The following is a 13834-nucleotide window of genomic DNA, read 5'->3' as shown; positions in this document are numbered from 1 at the left end:
GACAACACTATCCTAACCCCTTGGGGTGGAGGGGACCTCGGGAGCCGTGTCCAGGGTCCTTTTCGCTTCCCTTCTCCAACTGAGGAGGGCACTTAGGTCGCCGAGGGGCAGGGCTTTGTTCAAGGAAGCCAGCTGGTGCGCGGCCCTTGCTGACGGCCAGTCGACTGTTCTTTCTGCTGTTCTAGAAAGACCTTCGCAGTGTAAGGCACCTGAATAATATCCATGTAAAGCCCTGGGTTTTCACCAAGTAGAAAGAAGCTGGCCATTTAGAGTTGATTTGATGCGCTCCCAAAGTGGGTTTTTCATCTGGAATTATCCCGTTGCCTGCCCCTCCACGTCTCCATCTAATTGCTAATTCTCCACTTAGCACTGCGATGCTCCTTTTGTCAGTAACGCACCTGAGGTGGCCCCAGGAAGACGTCACTGTAACTGGGAACCACAAACACAGCCCCGTTAGGGGCTTCTGAAAACCGGTCCTGGGCATCCTGAAAGTGAATTACTCCACGCGGTCACAGTTAAATGCAGAGCGAAGGGGTCTACTTATGGACAATGAATTAAATCATCCTGAGGAACATCCTTGAACTGCTCGGGCAAAGCCTTCGAGTGTTTTTAAGTGGCAGTCACAATTTAATTTTATCACATCCGTGTCCGAAAGTGTTGAACGGAGTCGTGAATTCTCATCGCAAGCATTTTGGAAAAAACGTAAACTTTTACTTCCTAAGCATCAGCTGAAAACCCTTCTGATTTTTCTTTCATCTAATGTCCTCTGCCTTCCAAAGTTACAGTTAACCTCCATGATAACCGATATTTTATAGAGAATATAAAAGAAATTTTAGGTAGATGAGGTGTTTATACTTACTATACCGCCAAGTTATAACATGCGTGCTGTGTCGCAGAATTTCTGTTTGTTCTCTCTTACAGATCTAAAACAGATCCGGTCACAGGAGCTGTGAAAAATACAAAGTACCATCAGCTTTAGTAAGCATTGCAAACTGTGGTTTCCATGCCCATTTGAAATTTCCACCTACTATTTAATGCTGCATAAAAATATAAAGATTCCCTTTATTTCCTATATCCTACTACGAAATAGGCGACTGGGGATTCGTTTTTAAAATGCCAGTCACAGAGGTCCCATTATGGCTCAGTGGGTGAAGGACCTGACATCACCTCTGCAAGGATGCAGGTTGGATCCCTGGCCTCGCTCAGTGGGTTAGGGATCCAGTGTTGCTGTGGCTGTGGTGTCGGCCGAAGCTGCAGCTCTGCCTCAGCCCCCGGCCCGGGAACTTCCATGTGCGTGGGTGTGGCCATAAAAAAAAAAAAAAATGCCAGTCGCATTTATAGAATCACGGAAGCATCGTCTCTGACTTCCAGCAGCCTCTTCCAGGGCGTGTTCACGTCTCGGTTGTGTTTGGTCTTGGCAGTGACCTCCTGGGGTTAGTGACTTACCTGGACTGGGTCATGATCGTCGTGACCATCTGCTCCTGCATCTCCATGATGTTCGAGTCCCCCTTTCGAAGAGTCATGCATGCACCTACCCTGCAGGTATGGCTGCCGAATCTCAGCTCCCAGCTCAGCGGAGACACGCGGACCTGCAGTTTCTCCGTCCATTGTGACCGAGCCGCCTTCTGCCCATTTCAGATCGCCGAGTATGTGTTCGTGATATTCATGAGCATTGAGCTTAATCTGAAGATTATGGCTGATGGCTTATTTTTCACTCCAACTGCTGTCATCAGGGACTTTGGAGGAGTAATGGACATATTTATATATCTTGTAAGTCTCTGGTTATTTCCTAAATATAAAGTGTCAAGGTTTTGTAAAAGCTCCTGCATTTCTTGGTACAAGAAGAGGGGCAGGAGAGTCCTCATTGTGGCACAGTGGAAATGAACCCAACTAGTATCCATCTAGTATCTCAGGAGAGTGAGATGCTATAACTGGGTTGTTAAGCACAATAGTAGTTCATTATAGGCAAACAAAGGGCATGGAAAGTCTCAATAAAAAGCACTAAAAACATTCACGGGTATGGTTCAGATACATCAACCACATTTATGTATGCATACGACATGACATTAAATGAGGTCTAAGATAGCAAATCCAGTTTGCACACCAAAATTTTTGTGGCGTCTATGCTAAGAAAAACAAGCGACAACTGGAGTTCCTGCTGTGATGCAGTGGGTTAAGCATCTGACTACAGTGGCTCTGGTCACTGTGGAGGTACAGGGGTTCGATCCCTGGCCCGGTGCACTGGGTTAAAGGATCCAGTGTTGCTGCCACCGGACAGGTCACAGTTGCGGTCCAGATTCAATTACTGTCCCAGGAACTTCCATGTGCCTTGGTTTGACCATAAAAAAAATAATAATAATAAAATAAATACACAAACTACAGCATACAGTTGATCAATGAGCCACTTATTGCTAAAGCAAACTAGAGTGAGCATGCTTGGAACGCTCTTCCAATTCCAAAACACAAAATACGAGGCTAGAGAAGGTGATCATTCACCTGTTCATTCAGACTAAACTGGGGAGCTGCAGGAAGGGACTCCAAGGAGATTCACTTCTTTTCTAAATGTCAAAGGAGGCATTAAATCGATGTCTTTGCCAACGCAACAGGGAGAGTTATGGCAATTAACACGTAGCATGTTGAGATCACTAATAAAACAGTATTTGGTCAAGTGTGCAGTTTCCTTGATCGAAGGAATTTCAATCCACGGACCTCAGTGGAGCCTCCGTTGTCTGAGTTAAAAGAGGGGCGGGGGAGTCCTCATTGTGGCACAGTGGAAATGAACCCAACTAGTATCCATGAGGATGTGGGTTCGATTCCTGGCCTTGCTCAATGGGTTAAGGATCCGGCGTTGCCATGAGCTGTGCTGTAGGTCAAAGACGCGGCTCGGATCTGGTGTTGCTGTGGCTGTGGTGTAGGCCTCGACCCCTAGCCTGGGAACCTCCGTATGCCACGGGCTCAGCCCTAAAAAGCTTAGGAACAAAAAACAGGGAGGGATGGGAGGCACTGGTGTACCCCTGCCCAGAATGTGGGCGCCCTCATTTCATTCCTGCCAAAGCCTCTATCAAGTTCATAGGGCTGAGCTGCACATGTGCCCTGTGAATGCTTGTCCCACATAATGTGTAGAGTTTCTGCTAAACTCGTAGCCACTGGGCTCACTGGAAATGTAGCTAGTAGACAATAAACATTGCATGAATTCTAGTGACAATTTTGTCTCTACAGGTGAGCTTGATATTTCTTTGCTGGATGCCTCAAAATGTGCCTGCGGAGTCAGGGGCTCAGCTCTTACTGGTGCTTCGCTGCCTGCGACCTCTGAGGATCTTCAAACTGGTGCCCCAGATGAGGAAAGTTGTTCGAGAACTTTTCAGCGGCTTCAAGGAAATCTTTTTGGTACGTGACCATCACCCTTTGCTTCCGGCTCGTGTAGTCCAGCTTTTAATGCCGCTAATGAGGGGATAAAGCCAGGCTTGCTGTCAAGGTTAAGTCTGTCATCTTGGTTTTTGCCAGAAGAGTCTAGAGGCACTAACAGAACACCACACGCATTCAAAAACTTTACCCATCGATGTTTCTGGTTTATTGGTACATTTACTTCAACAAACTTTTTTATCTTTGAGTGCCAGGGTCGTTTGTACTCTTTTATCATCATAATCTTTGCATCGAGACACATAGCAATATCAACTATACTTTAAAAAAGAAAAAAGATACATAGCAATGACAGCAGTTGTCTTGTTAAAGCTTAGTATTAAATACTAAATCTCTTTCCCCACTTTAATTTTATATTACTCTGCCAAGGGAAAAAAAAAAAAAAAAAGGTGTCAAAACACAAGTGTTTTGAAACCTGAACACACTTCCCTGATTAGCCAGGCTGCGTAAAATGGATGGCTTTGTTCTTCCTGCTGTGTGAGCAGGTCGAGGCTCTACAAGGATGGGACCAGGTTATAACTTTTTTTGAAAAGTGAGCTTCAATGAAATTGAAGGGGAGCGCCCTGGAAAATGCAATGGAAGGAGAATCCAAAGAGATAGTATTTGCTGACACTTCCAATCCTAACTCTTGACCCTAATTTCTAGGTGATTCAACATCATCAGCTTCACAAACGATATTTGGACTTAACACATTTGTGGGTATAATCTCGTTTTCTATGTGCCCAAACCACACGGCACAAAATTTGGCTCTGATCTGTGGGGCGCTCACATAAAACAACTTTTTAAAACTGTAACATTCAGGTATACTCTACTCTAAGTAGCCTCAATATACAGTAATAAATACTTATAAAGTGATTGAGGGGAAAAGATGCTTTTTAGTCAGGTAAATATTGATTTAGGGTCTTCTAAGACCAGGGCTGCAGATAAAACAATGAGTAAGAGGCTCTCTAGTTTCAATCTGTTAAAGAAGACTCTTTGTTCTTTGCTTTACAAAGGAGTGATCACAGGATTCTTTTTATTATTAATGAGTTCTGCTTGTGCATGGAAAACATGAATTAATTTACATAGGCTTGTTTTATATCTTGCTTTCTAGAGACACACTTATAGTGAGAGAACTGCTATAGTTGCAGTTGATTCTAAGGTGTTTAAAGACAAGCAGTTATGTTACTATAGGCATACCGTTGCTAACACTTTGTTAAAGCTGTGTTTAAAAGTCCATAAATTTTTGCACTAAAGCCATCACATGGTGGCTTTTCATAAAGCTGGAATTGAAGAGAAACAAAATGAGACAACTCACAGATACGTTTCTTTGAGCCCTGATAGAATTTGGAAGATAAATCACTTTGTACCTTGCTCCAGAGGATGTTTCTGTGTAATTTTAGTATCTTTAAGTTAGATGTTTAGGTTACTCAACCACTGCACATCAGTGGCTTCAGGATTTTTGCCACTTCTTCGCTGAGACCAAAATAATCCTCCAGCAGAGGGCGCACCAGTCAATTAACAGATTGGCTTTTCAAGACAATAATCTCACCCCCTCTGGGTGAGATGCCTTCATCCACCCTAGCTCCCAAGAAATCAAAGCCATTGTCCCTCTACCTTAGGCTCTGCTAACAGAGATATGAATCCATTTTGAGAAAATGGGGGAAAAGAGAATTATTTCAAGATTTTTCTTTTGCTCCATTAGATAAAATAAAGTGTTTATTTCAAAATCAGAAATGTCCAACTCACATCACAAACACCGTAGTCCGTTTTCTTCCATGAAAGTCATGAGTTTTTACTCTAAAAATTCCAAACCTGTTGTTAATTTCCTTCTCAATTTAACATTCCAACAAGGCTAACTGAATGACCCGTGGGGGAGAAGTTAACAGACAGCATCCAAAGACCATGAATTTCATACAGTACTATCTGAAAAGTCCTGTTCCTATCACTGCTCAAAACAAACCTACTGTTTTTAATGTTTTACCAAGAAATTTTCTGTCTCACCCATTTCTTTCAGGTCTCCATTCTTTTGCTGACATTGATGCTTGTTTTTGCGAGCTTTGGAGTTCAGCTTTTTGCTGGAAAACTGGCCAAGTGCAATGATCCCAACATTATTAGAAGGGTAAGCTATCTTTTCTGTCTTCAGGGGATGAAAATCCAGGAAGCTGACTTTCCCTGGGTGAGCAGGTGCTCAGAGAATAGAACTCTTATAACACTCTAGCCATGAACTCCCTTTGCTTAAAGCAGCCAGTATGTCTCTTCTGGCTGGTAAAGGTTTAGAAGATAAAAGTGCATTTGAGATAATGCTACCCCTCCCTCCTATTCCAGGGTCAAGCCAGTGTTGACACCTTCAGTGTAGTCACTCAAGATTCCAATTTGCCTCAAGGTCTTAACGTCCTAACTTCATCCTGCCCCTGCTGGGGCCTGAGATGCCTATTGGCAAACAGCTCCCCCAACACAAAAGGCAAAGTCTGACTTCCACACTCCTTCTTATGAGCAATCCACCCCGCCTTCCTCTGTTAGGAAGTCAGGGCCTCGCACTGGCTCTTAGCTGCCCAGAATCTGCCACATGAAGACAGCTAACAAAGACCCAAACTTGAACATTTTCAATTCTGCTTCTTTATCTTTCTTCAGTTGGTGTTATAAGAGGCGCTGGCCACTGGAACAGCCCCAATATGTCTGTAGCTATGCACAATGAAATGAGTATATTGCATCTTGAATAATTCAGACAGCTCTCCTCCAAATGATCACACAGGGGCTCAAGTTTCTTCTGTTGTGTCTCCTCACCCTTGGCTGTCATCTCTGTTTAGCAGGAAGTTAGGGATGGAAAACCATCTCTATCTCAGAGGACTATGGGCTGAGTCTGCTGCAGGCAGCCCCTAATTTCAACCCACATTCTCCTGGAAAGAGCTGGAAGGGAGGCTGCCATGTGTAGCTCAGTAGTATATTCTGTGGGGAAAAAAAAAGGGGGGGGGGATAGGATTTGCTTGATAATTAGCCAATCTCTGCAGCTGCATTCCATGTCCCAGTTTCTGAGAATTCTGCCCTATGTTCCAAGTAGATTAAGGAAGTGAACTCTAGTTCTGCTGATGTATAAACTAGCAGGAATAGTTCCTCTTTCACCCAGGTAAAATCATGCCTGAAGTCCCTTACAATGCATGTTTCCAACAGCGCTACCAGAGCTGAACCATAACACTCATTTCCATTTTTCCAGCAAATATGGGTGTCCAATACAGATTTTATAGTGCCAGGAAAATCCCTAAGGCTCCTAATTATAAAGCTCGTGGCTCTGGAATTGTTGTAAAGTACAAGTAACCTCTTTGTCCAGTCAAAACATATCATGGGTCATGTTAACAGTGAGATTTTCAGGAAGAGGCAGAAAGAAGAGACAGGTGTAGGTTGGGCAGAGCTGATGTCCTTTCACAAGGCACTGCCCGGTCACTGCTTTGTTTAATGCCCCTCCCCAGAGGTTCCAGGAACTTCGATAAACCCAAGAAGACATACAGGGACCATGGTGGAAAGGTCACCGTGTACCAAATGAGCGCTGTGATAATGAGCTGACACATGAGTCCACAGGCTTGTGTAAGGAAAGAAGGGTTATTTTAGGTCCACGTGAATAGAGGCCAGAAAGATAATAACAGCGTTTCAAGACGAAGCCTCTTAGGAATCTTGGATGACTCAGTACAGTAATAATGGCCTGAGAGCCTTGTGATTCAACGCTGCCTCCTCACTCCCCGACCAGGCTAAAGAGTAATGACCTGGGTGGGGAGCTGGGGAGCACGCAGTGGATGGACAGACACGCAGATACCATGAGGCATTTATCCTTTTCCCCAGGGCAGTGAGGTCTCTGGAAAGTTCAGAAGGAAAGTCTAAGAAAACGTAGTCATCACAGAAACCGTCAGGAGCAAGCAGAATAATGAAAAAGAAACTGGCAGAGTGAGAAGTGGCCTTTACATCAGGATGAGTTCCTTTCTAGTCCTGATAGAAGAGGCCAAGGCCAGATGTACCACGGGGATGACGGGGATAGTACTTCTACCTTGGAACTTCCGTTTCCTTTTAGAAGAGACAAACCCAAGGAAGAGGGGAAACTAGAAACACCCACATTTGGATCATGCAGCTCACATGTAAAATCCATGAAGCTTGAGTCGTTGGTGGCCATGTTTCCAGGTGGAATCGTATAATACGTGGTGTTTGATGGCTGGCTTTTTTCACTTAGCATATCTTCAAGGTTCATCCATGCTGTAGTGTGTGTCAGTACTTCACTCTTTTTTATGGCTGAATAATATTCCACTGTGTAGATATACCACATTTTATTTGTGTTTGTGTCCACTGATGGACATTTGAGTTGTTGCCACCTTTGGACTATTATAAATAATGCTATTTATAACAATAATGATCTAAACACCCATATACAAATTCCCATGTAGATCTATGTTTCATTTCTTTTGGGTCCTGTGGTAACTCTCTGTTTAATCACTTAAGGACCAGCCACACTATTTTCCAAAGCGGCTGCACCATTTTCCATTGCCACCAGCCATGGATAAAGAGTCTAGTGTGAGGATTATGATTTCATCCCATCCTTGTCCAAGCTTGTTATTTGACTTCTTGATTATAGGCCTTTTTATTCAGTGAAACGGTATCCCATTGCGGTTTCAATTTCCATCTCCCTGATGACTAATGATGTTGAGCATCTTTTCACGTGCTCTTTGGCTACTTGTGTATCTCCCTTGGAGGAACGTGAGTTCGGATCTTTTGCCTATTCACTAACATTTTTCACCTGCTTCTCTCTGAAGTCCTTGTTATTATTTGCTGAGTAGATGTAAACATCTCTGTTGTCAGATAAAAGACCTTTGTTGTTCTAGGTAAAAAGTGTTTCTTCTCTTTTATTTTTTTCTGAGTTCATTTTCTGACCAGGTTCCTCTCCCTGTCCTTTCATTTCTGTTTTTCCTATTTTAGGAAGATTGTAATGGAATATTCAGAATCAATGTAAGTGTGTCCAAGAACTTAAATTTAAAATTAAGACCTGGAGAGAAAAAACCTGGATTTTGGGTGCCCCGTGTTTGGTAAGCATATCAGAAAAACATCCCGAAGAATACTATGTTTGTCAGTATAAGGGTCTCCCCCTCCCAGTTTTAATGAGAAATAATTACCATACATCACTGTATAAGTTTAAGGCATATGGCACGATGGTTTGATTTACATGTATTGTAAGATAATTGTCGCAACAGGTTTGGTTAACATCATCTCATAGATACAATAAAAAGAAAAGAAAAAAAAAATCTCCTTCTGAGGTGGGATCTGTTCTCTTAATAGCTTTCCTCTGTATCACACGGCAGTGTTAACCACCACCACGCTGCGTGTTCCGTCCCTAGTATTGATTTGTCTTATAACCGGAAGTTGGTACCTTTTGACCACGTTTCTTCACTTCTCACCGCCATCTTTGGTAACCAGAAATCTGATCCATTTTTCTATGATGGGGGTTTTGTGGGTTTTTTGTTTTGTCTTGTTTTTTTAGATTCCACATATAAGTGAGATTATATAGTATTTGTCTTTCTCTGTCTGACTTACTTAACATAATGCCTTCATGGTCGTATATATTATATAATGTTTTAAGGCAGCGTAATGTGGCAGGAAACTTAAATTAATTCTGCTAGAATTCCCTAAAATAATTTTAGGTAGTGCAAGGCAAAGCACTGCATTACAATAGGATGCAAAAATAAAATAAGATAAATAAGAGGGCCGAGCGGTACACTGAACCCCAGCTTGTTTCATGAGAATAATGAACATCACTGCAGTATTTTTCTAATACTTTAAAATAACGTATCTAGATTCTCATGTCTTTATAAGCTAGTGAGTGTTATAAAAAATGAAGTGATGCCATTTGCAGCAACATGGATGGACCCAGAGCTTATCATACTAAAGGAAGTACACCACACAGAGGAAGAGAAACATTATATGATATCACTTATATGCGGGATCTAAAAAAAAATGATATAAATGAACCTATTTACAGAACAGAAATAGACTCACGGAAATAGAAAGAAACTTACGGTTACCAAAGGGGGAAAACAGGAAGGGATAAATTAGGAGTTTGGAATTAACAGATAAACACTACTGTATATAAAACAGATACACGACAAGGACGTACTGCAGAGCACGGGGAGCTATATTCGATATCTTGTAATAACCTATGATTGAAAAGAATTTGAAAAAGAATCACTCTAGGGTGTTCCCTTCATGGCTCATTGGTTAACGAATCTGACTAGGATCCACGGGGATGTGGGTTTGATCCCTGCCCTCACTCAATGGGCTAAGAATTCGGCATAGCAAAAAAAAAAAAAAAAAAAAAAAAGAACCACTCTACACTGAAACTAATACAACATTGTAAATCAACTACATACCAATAAAAATAAATAAGTAAATGACAATTTTATTTATTTATTTATTTTTTGTCTTCTTATCTTTTTTCTAGGGCCACACCCAAGGCATATGGAGTTTCCTAGGCTAGGGGTCTAATCAGAGCTGTAGCCGCGGCCTACACCACGGCCACAGCAAGGCGGGATCCGAACCGCATCTGCGATCTACACCACAGCTCACAGCAATGCCGGATCCTTAACCTCCTGAGCAAGGAGGCCAGGGATCAAACCCGCAACCTCATGGTTCCTGGTGGGATTCATTAAACACTGAGCCATGACGGGAACTCCAATAACAATTTTAAATTTAAAAAATTAAGGAGGCTTCAAAGAAAAAAGATTTTCTGTCAAAATTTTAATCAAATTTTAATTTAACTTTTTAACCAATTTCTTAAAATTTTGTCAATTTTAATCAAATTTAAATTCATCCTGACATGACATCTTTTAGGAAGATGTGATGTCCTCATCCTAGTTGTAGAGAAGCTGAAATTATAAAGCTATTTCCATTTTAAAACCCATTTAAATTGAAGGATTTTGTTATTGAAACCCTGGAAGGAAATAGTCAGTAACACAATTGATTGTATCTAATGCTCTCTTTAAATTTTTTTTTTTAAATGTTTCTAAAGCATTTACATCAAAGCCAGAAGTAAGCTACGCCCTTTCTCATCCATTTTCCTAATGACTGTGAATGGACCCGTTCAGTCTGCTCCACCGACGCACTGAGGGTTCCATCAACTTCATCTGTCCTTTCAAGTCATTATCTGTTTTCTTTTTATTTCATTTTACCTCTTAATATAATGGGTGAACCACAGCGACTGCTCTGCTTTTGTTACAATTGATGTTCTCTACAAAATGTCAGAACTCTTTAAAAGGAATAGCATTTCACCCAGTTGTACCCTTAGGACTCACTGTTACCTGCTTTGGCATTTCTCTCATGTGAAATTCACTTTCATAAACAATTCCATCCAATTTATATTGGAGTTTTTTAATACCAAAGAACTATGGGAAAAGAGATTAAATTTAGATGTGCATCTTGAGCATGGGTAGAGAAATATATAACACATGGGAATATCCTCATTCCGGTGTTAACTAGAAAAGCATTACAATAAAAAATTTAAGAAAGCATAAAAAGTTTATTTTTGTTGTGGGATTAAAACTCATTATTATACCATAAATTATGTATATCAAGATGCCAGTTTTTGTTTGTTTTTTTTTCCCCCACTGTTTTGGAATTTAGGCTAAACTCTCAAAGCTGAGGTCAACAGGAGATAAAGTATCTTTTGACTGTCTAAAGAGGCCCACTAGACCAAGCCAAGCAGAACTTACTAGAACATTGTCCACCTCCATCACCCACTGCTGTAAAAGAGAACAATATACTCAAAGATGGCATCATGGTAGTGGACAGTTCAGTGGGCTCTGGAACACAGAGCCTGTCCGAGGTGGTCTGGACCTGACGCTGGGGTAGTTAGGGCAGGTGGATAGTGGCCCAGAGGGTGATAGCCTGATAAAGGAGGTGGTTGGGGGTGTGGGCTCTGGCTTGGTGGGTTTGTATTTGAAAAGCACGCCCTGCAAAGGACTCTTTCTGATGAGGGGGAGGAGGATGTGGGAGGCAGGAGGCCAGCAAGGGTGACTCAGGCATTTTATCAAGTTGTCCAGCATAAAGCACATCCAGCATGTGTATGTGGGACAGACGCTATGAAAGCATCCAGTTCACAGAGCTAGAAACATGGTTAAAACACGAAGTGTTTCTTGGGAACATAAAAATGAGCTCCATGAAAGAGCAAAGGCTGCTGTTAAGAGCGCTGATACCCAGCATCCTGCAGAGTCAGAGACGCAAGACCGGATCCCCTTTCTCTGACTCCAGCTACATCCCACCCAGGCTTGTAGGAGTCAGATGTTAGCACGGAGGGAAGGAATGGAACAGACCCCGGGGCGGGCTTGAGTTGCTAAGGGTGGGGTCCTGGTACGTGTTCGAATGGATGGACTTTCTGGAATGAGGCTGATCACATAACAGGGACCAGAAAACTTTGGGCTCTCCCCAAGCTGTCAGGAAGGGGATAGGATGCACTGGGAAGTTTGGTTGAGAGAAGAGTAAGCTATTTCCGGGTATATTCTATGGTGTTCAACCTGTTCCATAAAACCAGCTCTCTGTGATCTTAAAATCAGTTCATTGAAAGGCAGTATTTTATATAAGTTATTATTAGGGGTTTCAAGTCCAATGATATTTTAAAAGCGAAAACAAATAAAGGGACATCACTTGAATGTTATCACCATAGCTTTTGTCCATGTGTCTAGAATATCATAATTTGGGTTAGTTTCAGTGAAATATAAGAGTTTCATCAAATAAATGTCAGAACCATAATAATGTTCACATTTTCTTTCTCTAATAATCTCATCAATAGTTAGCTGCTAAAAATTTTGTAGTTTTATTCTGGCTAATTTATGATTAAGAAAATAACTTACATCTTGGAATTAGCCTAGAGGAATGCTTTGATAATTATAATTAGGACATAAGTATGCACTAGCTAATTCAAGAGACAGTCTGGTTTCTGCATTCTCTCTTCAGGTGAATGCATTCATTTTCTTCTGAATCACTCAGCCTTGATGAGATAAAAATTACCTTGGTAAAAAGGATTAAACATGCCATATATTATAAATATTGTATGCTCTCTTTTAAGTGGAGGTCTGGGATTTAGGAAAATGAAATGCATGAGAGAAAAACCAACCAAGTACTGAGTTTTACAACAAATGTATTAACTCTGTGCTTACTCCTTGCCAGGTATTATGCCATCCCTGGAAATAAGCTCTGGCCCCTGACCCTTAATGGCTTGAAGTCTAGTGGAGAACAGAAAGCAAAATTATGTACAATTTAATGTAATATGCTAAGGTTGTAATGCTACATAAATAAGACCCAAAACTCACTTGAAGTTCACCCAGAAGCTTACCTGTAGTTTTAAATTATCCTGTGATACATTCTAGGCAGAGGAGATCAGATTTTTTTGGTACTCAAACAATTTGTGTACGTGCTCCAAGAAAAAAGAATATAAATCTACTTTGCTTTTATAAATTTAACAGAAACTATGACTATGTGAACTCATTTCTGGACCCTTCCTGAGTCTTGGGAGGAGAAGCCCTGAGCTTAAGTTTTAAGTTTCTTTAGCTCCGTGGTGTATGAGCCCCTGACTCAGGCATTTTATCAAGGTTACAGAAGGCACCGAACCCAAACTATGACCGGACCAAGGAGAAGGACCTAATTTCGGAGAGGCAGTGAGTGATGGCTCAGGGTGAGATCGTAAATTCTCTGCTCAGGAACTGAACCTGGGCGGCCTGGGTGAAAATCAGGAGTCTTCGCTGCTAGACTAGCTAGAGGTTACAAGCAGAATTGCCCTGATTTTTGCCACCTGTGGAAAGCAAGGATGTTTCAAGGAGGCAAAGACTCCAAAGAAGGTATTAAGTTTATTGTTAGAAACACAGTACGACATGTGGGCGAGCCCACAGAGAAGTCGTCTGTTTATCTAAGACAGAAGCAAAGCAGGAATACACACCTAAAGGAGAAGGGAGGGTACAGGAGTCCCCCCGATGAGGAGGGTGCCAGAGCAGTGATTTAAGTCACTTACGTGGGACAGTCCTTCCGAGTCTTTGTCCTCCTTTAGCCAGTTATCTTGTTTTATCTCTCCCACCTGATCTGCGAGCGCATCTTTTGGCCAAGATGGAGTTCAAAGCAAGGCATGATGGGAAAGCTATCTAGACTTTATGGCCTGGTACCTCTTCTCTTTCTGACCCAGGGGGGTCTCTGCGCATGCGTGGTTGGAGTCTTTGGTCCAAGCAGAGCTCAGCCCCTTTGGTCCAAGCAGAGCTCAGCCCCTTTTGATCAAGTCGTTACCGTTGTTGACTAGTTCACAGGAGACAAGTATCAGCTATCTGCCTCGTGCCTGTTGTTATTTCTATCTTGAAGTATAGACAGGTGGCTGGTTGTAAATGTTTGTCCCTGAGCCCACCTATCTCCTGCCTCAGGAATATAA

The 13834-nt window shown here is 42.0% G+C and overlaps 1 protein-coding gene across 7 annotated transcripts in view; it reads left to right on the top strand.

Moving 5' to 3' along the window:
* NALCN (sodium leak channel, non-selective) overlaps positions 1–13834 on the top strand; it is a 317004-nt gene that overhangs the window by 272081 nt on the left and 31089 nt on the right. For 6 of the 7 annotated variants that reach the window (XM_084982252.1, XM_084982251.1, XM_084982253.1 and 3 more), the window contains 6 exons: positions 922–978; positions 1422–1542; positions 1639–1770; positions 3220–3387; positions 5417–5521; positions 8356–8462. In XM_084982252.1, the coding sequence (XP_084838378.1) occupies positions 922–978; positions 1422–1542; positions 1639–1770; positions 3220–3387; positions 5417–5521; positions 8356–8462 (690 nt within the window). The remainder of the gene's footprint in view (positions 1–921; positions 979–1421; positions 1543–1638; positions 1771–3219; positions 3388–5416; positions 5522–8355; positions 8463–13834) is intronic. The other variant, XR_014819860.1, reaches the window with a different exon arrangement.

The sequence above is a fragment of the Sus scrofa genome, chromosome 11 (assembly GCF_054392235.1).
Source record: "Sus scrofa isolate SSC_HxYL_T2T_F1_AM1 chromosome 11, Sscrofa_HxYL_maternal_Yorkshire_Landrace_v2.0, whole genome shotgun sequence".
Classification (NCBI taxonomy): Eukaryota; Metazoa; Chordata; class Mammalia; order Artiodactyla; family Suidae; genus Sus; species Sus scrofa.
This window is presented reverse-complemented; position numbering and strand designations above follow the sequence as displayed.